This window comes from Podarcis melisellensis (assembly GCF_964234715.1).
Source record: "Podarcis melisellensis genome assembly, chromosome: 15".
Lineage (NCBI taxonomy): Eukaryota > Metazoa > Chordata > Lepidosauria > Squamata > Lacertidae > Podarcis > Podarcis melisellensis.
Window position 1 is genome coordinate 22018257 of NC_138532.1, and position 10186 is coordinate 22028442.

Below are 10186 nucleotides of genomic sequence, written 5' to 3' on the forward strand. Positions count from 1 at the left end.
AGAGAGATAGAAATTTAAATAAGGTATTTTAAGCAGTTTTGAGTTTGCATTGATTTTGGTGGTTTGTTTGTTAGATAAAGATATGGGACTGGAGTCTCCTCTGATGGCGAAGGTTCAGTCTCCTTCAGCAGCAATGTCTGAGAAGCTGGAAGAGGAGGAGCTCCTGGAGGCAGACAGGCAGTTTGGAGAAAAACCAGCAGCAGAGTTGCTGATCAAAGAGTCCTCTGAGCACTACAGCCACACAAGTCCAGAGCACTTGTTCCAAAGTTCAGAAGAGCGATGGGCATTGGATGCACTAAGAAATTGTAAGTAGATGAGGATGTGTGGGGCCCAAGAGTAAGTGAATGGTGGATTTGATGGTACTCAACTGCTGTCCATTGCCTCTTGAGCTAAATGAGCATCACCTACCCTTTTTTGGAGAGAGAGAGAGAGCCAAATATGACATAAAAGAGCTAGGTGCTGGCTGGTTGTGTGTTTTGGTAAAATACCTTTTAAAATGAAATGGTTCTTTGGTACCATCATTAGGTTGGTGAATTGGTGGTATAATATAATATAATATAATATAATATAATATAATATAATATAATATAATATAATATAATATAATAAATATTCTATTCTGTTCTATTCTATTAATACAGTTTGTCTTACAGCATGTCTAAAAACATAATGAAAACATCAAGCGTTAAAAACCCGATACTGGGCTGCCTTCAGATCTCTTCTAAAAGTTGTGTAATTCTTCATCTCCTTGACATCTGAAGGGAGGGCATTCCACAGGGAGCGTGCTCCCTGTTAAAAATACTTTGTATTCTTTAAAAAATTTCTTGCCTACTCAACCATGCCTTATGTCTTTGAGAGGTGTCAGGAAGGTGAGGCTCAACCACCAAAATGTGCTTTCTGATTAAACCAGGCCTAGAGCATGAGAACAAATGAAAGGCAAGGGATATGGCTGCTATGCTCCAGGTGTTCAGAAAAGTACTGCTCTACCTAGGCTGGGAAATGGGATGAGATTTGTGGAGGAGCTGGCAGCTCTTGCCTTGACATAGAGATGTACATGGCTGCATTCAGATAACATGCCAGTCTTTAGATTATTGTCTCCTGACATGTCTTATATCTTTCACCTTCTCTAAAAAGAGAAAAGGAGCTGGCTGCTGAGTTTGTGCCTTCTTCGAGCACCAGTCTTTAACATATGATTTATGTGCACAGGTTAATTTCAGTCGCAGGAGATGACCTGCAAGATCTGTGATGATTTTATGTTCCCTTTCAGTGGGCTTATTGAAGCAATTGCTAATGGAGCAGCTGGGCATGTCTGAAAAGGAGTCTCCTGAAGGCTGGCAGCGTATTGCCAGGCATAGGACAATTTGTCAGAGGACCCAAGTGGAGAGTTGTGTCCAGAGAGGACTACAGTACTCGGACAATGACAAGACATCCCTTTCCGGGGCCAGTAGGACACCCTCTGCCATGGGAACAAATAATTTTGGACCTTGTTGCAGTCATCGGACTTCAAGTGAATTAATGCAACCAGGGGACACTGTGTCAAACAGCAGTCAGTTAATGGACCCCTTGAGCACAAACCCAGATACCCCAACCACCGAGCCTGAAGTGATAGGTTCTGAGGATGGTGGAGAGCACTTTTTTGATGCTCGGGAAGCCCACAGCGATGAGAACCAATCAGAGGGTGAAGTGGCAGAAAGGAAGGAAGAAGAAGAGGTGCAGTTGCGGATCTCAGGTGAATAAATCCCACAAATGTGTAAGGCTGAAATGAAATATTGCTATAATTTGGGCAGAGCTCTTAGAACGTCAGTTCTGATGGCACATATCATTGTGAAGGAAGATGTGTGCATCCACTGTATCTCACTGGTTGTGAGAATGCATATTTAACCTAAAAACCCTGTGGGAAGATACCTCCCAGTACATCAATTCTTTTTTGGGGGTTGGGGAGGTGGCAGGGGGCCCACATCATCAACCATTCAAGGGCAGTGTTCCATGGAAGAAATTTGTAAGGTGGCAAGTGTGTGAGCACCTCTACCTACCTTCACAAAACTTAAAATGATGTGTTCTTGGCTGCAAATACTGACTTTGGCAGAAGAATTATGCAGAGGGTTCATATTCACAAATCCAGGTTCGTGTCAGGAGCCACAGGAGAGATGGGGTAGCTTTTTTACCATGAATTCCTGTTTCACCAGTTTAACCCAAAGCACCTGAGATTAGGGAGAAGAACCTCCAGAGAGGTTTGAGTCCAGTCACGTTCTGAATGCAACTTAACATTTTTTGCTAAGGTTACACCAATTTCATACTTGCATGGCATGCACAGGTGTTAGGGGCAGGCACATACGGTATTGTTGCTGCCATCTTAGATGAGCTGCTCTTATCTGGAAGCGTTAGTGTTAAGATATTGTCTTCACAGGAAATTATTTGATCCTTGACGGATATGGCACAGTACAGGAGAGCTCCACAGATGAGGAGGTAACTTCGCTGGTTCTACAGTGCACTGCAGGCAACAGCACAATGGACTCTGCCCACCAACCACCACCATCTCTGCAAGACACCCGGACAGACGAAGGAAGCTTGGCATTTGCAGAGGAATTAATGGCCTCCCACTGGGAAGCTGCTAAGGAATCCTGCTCAGGTGTACTAAGGCCTCCCTTCTCCGTGGAGTCTTGTGCCCTGATAATGCATTACATCCAGAAGATAGAAGCCAACCTTGAACACTTAAAGGTACGGTGTGTTCTTGTGTAAATTTGGCTGCATTTTTTTTTCTAAAAACGTGTAGAACGTGGGAAATTGGGAACAAAAACGCTTCCTGGAGGACAAGGCATGCTGAGGATTTGTATGTGTTTTATTTTCTTCACTGATTTTCACTGTAGCTTTTCAAATTGAGATTGGTGGTAAGTTTTGTACCCTAAGTTCCACGACCAGGAGAGTTCAGTTCAGTTGAGTTTTTCAAAGGGAAAGAAATGAAAACCTTAAGGTAATCCTGGAGAAAGAGAAGGCTTCATGTAGGGAATGTGAATGAAGGGAAAGAGTGATTTTAGGATCCAGTATTGTGAGGTATCATTCAAAAGCTCAGGCAGCAAGGAGGCGGGGGGTGGAGCAGAAAAACTAGAGGCTAAGATCAGTTTCTATTTACTGAAACGAGTGTGTCAAAAGCCCCAGTTTCAGGTGAGAACTTCTCTGTATCTTAGAGGCTCAAAGAGAGACAGGGACACTTTAGATCTAAAGTTGGCAAGCTAGGGATTTGGCCACAGTGAAATGAAAGTACAGGAATCAAAGTAGGGGAAAAGATGTGAAGACAATGCAGCACCTTGGGAAGAAGGGCTGGCTGTTACATGATGGAACCAGGACTAGGGCAATGCTGTCAGAGGCAGGCCAGTTCCTTACAGCCAACTGGATGGCTCTTGCAATTTTTTAACAGTCCCAAGAAACCAAAGAGTGTTGTGCATCATGTGTGAGTCCAATATGAAGCACATTTTTCTTTGTAAATTGCATTGACTTTTTTAAGTAATCAAGCGGTGTACACATATTATGAAATAAATAAAATAAGGGTTTAAGGGCTTATTCTCTACAATCTGTTTTTTATCCTGGCACCAACCTGAATAAAGATAAAACATTGCAAGATAGAGTCCAGTGATGAGAGAATTCAGCCTTTGCTTCATTAGACTTAGGCTTGGCTTCCTGCTGCACCACAGATTGATAAGGTGCAGCAATTAATATGTTTCATTTTTCCAGGCACATGATTGCTCCTGTGAGTGATGCCATGGGCATAGGCATAGGATGTACACATGTATTTATAAGTTAGACTTCCTTCCTTGTCAGCTTTGCACTGTGGCTCAGAGATACTCTGCTCACAGATTACTAGGAATGTGGTCCTTCTGAATAAGACAGGAATTTTCATGGAGCGTGAGGTTGACATGTGAAAATGCAACATGGGATTTGACTGGAGAGTCTTCCTGTGTCTCTTCTCCATCTGGGAAATGTGCTCAGTGACTTTTCACCTTCAAGATGCTAGAAAGTGCAGAGTTTTGCTAGCCCAGTAATGATTGTGTGAGAGTTGCTTCAGGAAGATAAACAGAAGGCAGACAGGCCAATGCCAAAGAGATGCTAAATTGGGATGAGTGGTGTTCCTGTGGTGTAAAAATGGCATTGCTCGCTTCTGAGGCAATGCCCTTCTGTCCTTGATGGGCTGCTGTTTTCAGCTGCTGCCAAACCTGCAAGACCTTTTCCATATCTGGAGAGAAAACAAGTAATAGCTTGAAAGAATAGGAGAGGTTCTCTCATTACTGGAGTTCTCAGTGATAGAGGACTGAATCTGTTCCAGAACTTGGCATAGACACAATTTCAGTGAGTCTGATCTGATTGCTGTCTGCAAGTGAGCCACAGATCAAATGTGTGTTGGGTTGTATCTTCCAGGAAGTGGAGGAGAACTATGCTACTCTTCTTCAACAAAGGCTGGCTGGAACAGCCCCCACAGATGAGCACTCAGGTATGCCTTCCCCATTCCCTGGGCACCTTCTAAACATAAATACAAGGGGAAACAGTTGTTAATCTTTCTTGCAAAAGTTTTTAGAGCTTTCACTGCAGCTCCTGAATTTTCAGGAAAAGATGCTGGCTATAAAACATTCTAATTCAATACCTGGGTTTGCTGACATTGTGCACCTTTCTCTTAGTGGATTGTATGGTATAAGAGGTGCGCCCTTCCTTGCTGCTCAGCACTCAGTCCACTGATAATGTGATAGTTCTAAGGGCCCAACAGAAGATCAGCTGAGTTATTTTTCTATGTTCCAATGGTCATAATTTACAAGATGACCTGCCCCACCCAGTGTAATATGTTCATTCTTATGACATTTTTGTAGCCTCCTATTTGTAGATATGAGATCTCTTAAGAAGCATACAATTCTATAGGCACTTTTACCCTTCTCCTGTATTAGCGTTAGTTAATACAGTGGATGTATCTTCTATCTCAACACCTCATGTTCTTTTTGCAGCCTCAGGGAGCAGACAAATGGAAATAATTGTGTTTTGTTTTTGGCTCACATCTAACTGTTTAGTGCAGAGATACATCTCTGTAAAGCACCAGAGCATGGATTGTGCACCTGCGATAGAAACACCTGTCAATAAGATCCATAGTGCTCGGCTGCTGCTTTATAATACTGTGTTCTACTTCTTTCTTTCTCTTTAGATAAAAGTTAGTCAAGCTTCTCGGAGGTTGGATGGAAGCATCAGCCTCGCATTGGCACCTGTTGGCTTCTGCCTGGACTCTTGCAGCATGAGGGCTCTTTCCGTGGACCATCCAAGTGCAGCAGTGGGAACTGGGGGGGTTGGGGTGGAGTATGGTTTCCTTTTAGGCCTCTGCACTAGCTTGTCAGGGAGAGGTGGTGATTTTTTTTCTCCTCCTTTGCTACCAGTAATTCTTTTTGATTCCAAACAAAAGGAAAGAGAGGAACAAAAAGAAGAAACCAAATGTATAAAGCTTTGGGTGTAGGATATATAAAAATGTATTTAGACATATACAAAAAAAAATCAATGTATTTATTTGACTTCATTCCATGTACTGAAAGCACACTTTAATTTGTATTTTATTAGGCCCCAACATCCCTATGCCCCTGGACCCACATTCAGGGCTACTTGTGTGTGAGAGCGTGTCTTGACTTTTCACTGGATTGGATTCTGCCAGCAACCAGTCCACTGCTCAAAAGAGCTTCTCCTGCAATGGTCCCCCGCCCCCTTTGCAGTGACGATATGCCATGCTGTACACAACCAGGCACTTGAAAGGTTGGCAGCCTTTGGGCTCTCCTTGCAATGGCACCTGGTGCTTTGACAAGGAGATGAAAGGCTTGGGATTTTTACCTTGGCTTTGAATTCTCTTTGAAAGCAGTGAGGTGGGGCAAAGAATGTGCCTGCTAAGTCACTCCTGGTTTGCGCATCTTCTACCACAGGAGTTAGCCACAGGTACTTCTGAGTAAAATCCCAGGTATGTTCGACACCCAGAGGTGTGCTTTGTTGGCCATTGCATGTGCAGGGAGAATGGGATTGGTTTGGGGTGGTGGGGTTTTGTTTTGTTTTTTGCACTGTTTGTGCCAAAGTGCTCTGAAATCACACTGGTTAGCTCAGAAGCCTCCATGGGAGCAGCTCTGCAGTATTTTTCCTAATAGGAATTCTGACATCCTTGTGTTTTGAAACTGAACCCTGTCTAAGAATGGAAATTGAAGGCTCACAGCACATATGTAAAAACACTGGACATTCCAGACTGGTTACCGGAAGTGGTACAAGGCTGGGTGCTACCTCCATGAGACAGACCGTTCAGGATGCAGCTTCTTCCTTTCATTGCAAGTGGCTGGTCTTTTTTTTTTTTCCTGCACCAGGTTCCCAAATCCTGGCCTTTTTTTGGGGGGGGGGTACAACTCAGATCTAAATGTGCCGAACTCTAGAAATCCCCGTAACTTGTGTTCCTCATGTTGAATGTGCTGGGAAGTGTGGAGAATTTTTCTTTTTCTTTTGTTTTCTCCCCCTCCTTCCAGCGTGAAGGTCATACTGCCTGCTCCATTAACACAGAGACACATTTCCCCTGTAGCTATAATGGCAGAGAATCAAAACGCTTGTTGTTTCCCAGTCATGCGAAACACAAACCTCTTCTTCCCTTAGCAGGCGGAATAGTAGTACTAAGAATGGGCAGGCTGTGCAAGGACAAATTTTAAAAACCTCCCCTTCCCTCATTTTGAAACTATGAACTGATGTCTGTCAAGATAGGGAGATAAGATTTTCCAGAAGCAAGTTGTACGGATTGCCATCCCTCTTCAGTGGCAGAAAGTGCCCCAAAACCAAAGGGTCTCCTTCCATATCTGCACGAGCTTCCTTTTATCAGTGCTGTTCTGAGTGCCTCGTGGATCTGCTTGTTCCCATTTCATAACTGCTTGATTCTATAATTTCACGTTGTTTTCCATGTAAAACTTCTATTTTGCCACCTCTTGGCATTAGGAAAACTAGGTGTGCCTGAGTATGGAAGATAAACATGGACCTTTTCAGATTTTAAATAGCCCCTCTTTTTAACCTCTTAGCTATGTGACATCATGCTAGCAACACTTTTACATTCCCTTTCCACAGCCCATGTCTAGGACGATCAAGAAATCACGCTCACAACATGGACCTCTCCCTAGCATGAGTAGCTTTTGAGCAGTGGAGAGTTCAGATTTCCACTGCAGATTGTTGTTGCCGGTCTCTTCGCTGCATTCCGTGGCAGGAGTCCCAAGATCATTGTCTGCTGTAGCACTTCCACTATAGATTTGACCTGCAGAGGTGTCTGGCAAGATATTGCTTCAGCATCTTTACAATATGCCTCTGGGTCAGGTTGCCAAAATCTCCTGAGGATCAACCTGAGAAAGGAGGGCATGCAAGGCAAATGCAGGTTTTGTGGCAAAGCCTGAAGAGTTCTTAGCCATCCTTAGAGGATGTGACCATCTTATTCCCCCCCCCCCACCCTGGGAAGTGAAACAGTACTGTGCTCCTGTCCTTTTGGTGGTGTTTGGTTTTGTGTGTTTTTCAGGCTTGTTCTTATGCCATGTTATGCAATCTCCTGTTAAGGGCATTATTCAGCTTATAAGAAAGAGAAGGTGGTGAGAAATGGGGATTGTCCATTGCTCCCAACACAGTATCCTAAAATCACTGGGGATGTCTTAACTCCCTAGCGTGTCTACTGTACAACAGACCCCAGGCACAGATCCATTTTTGTGAAGAGGGTCAAAACTAAAATGCACTTTGCGGGGATTCCCATTGGTTTTGGGTGTGTGTGGTCCCCCCCTTTTTTAAATATATTAGAATAGCCATGAAAAATTCCAACCAAAGAATCCTTTCCTGTCCTTCATGTCTGGCTGTGAACATTCCCTTCTTTAGACTGGACAGTAGTATGGAACAGCCTTTTCTCTCTCCTTTCCTCCTCCCTTGCAAAATGAAAAACAAAACAAAACCACAGGCTGAAAAAAGAAGTAATGGAATATTTCATGGACAAGATAACATTATGTTGGCTCCACTGTACTTTTTTGTGTTTAACCTGGATTTATAGAAGAAGATTATTGCAGGGGGTGGGGGATTCAAAAGGCAAAGGCCTCGATCCAGATGTCAACTTCCTGCACAGCCTGCTTTTGCATCATTGGGACCTGGTCTACACATGAAGCAGAATGAGTTGGTAGAATGCCAAGAGTGGTAGACTGGACTGTTTGTTCGTTTCTTTGGGTTTATTTTCTTCCTTCTGGGCTGTCTGAGAGCACAAGCAGCGCAAAGCTTTAGATGAAAGTTGGGATTTCTTTATATAGCACTCAACTTTTCCAGTAAAAACAGAAGGGCCAAAGCAGTCGTCTCTGTTTGCAGTGCTTTTGCTTTTATCTGCTTTTAGTAACATTAACTCCAATTCTTGTTATAAATCAACTCTTAACTGCCACATCTGAGGGCCTGGTAGACAGTTTCTCTCCCCCACCCCCGTGTGTTGATATTTTTAATGTTTTCTCCGAGGCACTACCTATGCCTGTACCTTGTTGAGTTTATTTTTTAAAACTTGCAGACCATTCTTTCTTTGCACTGTAGGTGGGTGGAATATTGTAAAATATGGTCCCCAGTCCAGTTTGGCACTTTGTCTTCAGCAGTACAGATGATGATGATGATGATGATGAAGAAGAAGAGTTTGGATTTGATATCCTGCTTTATCACTACCCAAAGGAGTCTCAAAGCTGCTAACATTCTCCTTTCCCTTCCTCCCCCAAAACAAACACTCTGTGAGGTGAGCGGGGCTGAGAGACTTCAAAGAAGTGTGACTATCCCCAAAGTCACCCAGCAGCTGCATGTGGAGGAGCGGAGACATGAACCTGGTTCTCCAAATTACAAGTCTACCGCTCTTACCAACTCTGATTACAGTGCAGTTAATTTGGCTTTTAATAATTTGCAGTTAATAATTTGTAAAGATATAAACTGAAACTGTGTCTTTTCGCTCATTATGACAAGCAAGATGGTATTCTTGCCTTGGACTTCAGCAAGAAGATATATCACATACTCATTTTTTTAAACACTTTCTGCCAGAGTTGAGAAAGATTTGTGAGCGGTGGGATAGATAAATAATCCTGGGAAGGAGCAGGAGGGCTACTCACATCCCAGGGCTCTGCTTCCTCATCCTCCCCTCATTCTGCTTGGTGTGTAGATCAAACCTCAATGTGTAAACGCTGTAGTAAGGGAGGAGGAAACAGTACAGAGTCTTCTGTGCAGAGTTTATAGCACAGCGGTCCTGGGCCCAGTCGCCTGGTTTGACGCTGCCACCTGCTGTTAACCTACCATTTAAACATGCAAGGAATGGGGTTGCTAGGTGGCACTTGCGGACATCGGGCATACAGTACTTGTGTGACCAATTCCTGGAGTGGGAGTGGGCGGAGGTAATTCCTGGGCAATAGGGACCCTTGATTCTTGACAACCAAAGCTTAAGAACAGCTGTGGCCCTGGCTTCTTGGACTCTTCCATGGTTGTCTAAGCATAAATGTTCCAACTTGATAGAAAGCTCCTTTTGAGGTAGAGGAAGTTGTTGGTGTTTGCTCCTTGTGTTGTTCTCATCTTGAATATTGGTGCATCTTGCATCTTATGGATGGATTTGACCCCTTGCTGTCCCCATTTCAAAGAGATCCTTCAGTCCTCCTCCTCCCTCCATCCCCAGATGCCAGCTGATAAGCCAATGGTCTCCAAAAGGGATACTGCAGCCAGAACACTACACTGCTCTTTAAGAATTAAAAAAACTAAAAAGAGTTGTTTTGAAACTTCCTTCGTACTAAAATGTATTTTATTTGTTCACTATACAATCATATACTCCTTTTAACCGGTTTTACTTTTAAGGAACACAGGAACAATCTGGAATTTGAAAAGCAAAATGCAAAAAAAAGAAAAAAAAGAAAAAAGAAATCCTCTTAATACCTTGTATTTTTAACTGATCATGTTTGAATGTTTAAGAAAAAAAGAATTTATTGTTCTAATTATCCAGATGTATTGTATGTTTGTAAAATAGCTCTTATTAATTAGCTGATAAGGTGGTATGTTTCTGGAACAAAATATTGCTCATTTTTAAAAAGAGGTTTTGTTGGGTTTGTTTGTTTTTTTGGAATCTGGGAAATAGAAAATTAAAGCATTCAAATGCCAGTAAATAAGCTTAAAGGAACCCAAA

The 10186-nt window shown here is 43.0% G+C and overlaps 1 protein-coding gene across 4 annotated transcripts in view; it reads left to right on the forward strand.

The window, feature by feature from the left end:
- ARHGEF12 (Rho guanine nucleotide exchange factor 12) overlaps positions 1 to 10186 on the forward strand; it is an 85265-nt gene extending 75079 nt beyond the window's left edge. For all 4 annotated transcript variants that reach the window (XM_081889736.1, XM_081889735.1, XM_081889737.1 and 1 more), the window contains 5 exons: positions 75 to 305; positions 1268 to 1729; positions 2408 to 2718; positions 4411 to 4483; positions 5180 to 10186. In XM_081889736.1, the coding sequence (XP_081745862.1) occupies positions 75 to 305; positions 1268 to 1729; positions 2408 to 2718; positions 4411 to 4483; positions 5180 to 5190 (1088 nt within the window). In that variant the 3' untranslated portion in view covers positions 5191 to 10186. The remainder of the gene's footprint in view (positions 1 to 74; positions 306 to 1267; positions 1730 to 2407; positions 2719 to 4410; positions 4484 to 5179) is intronic.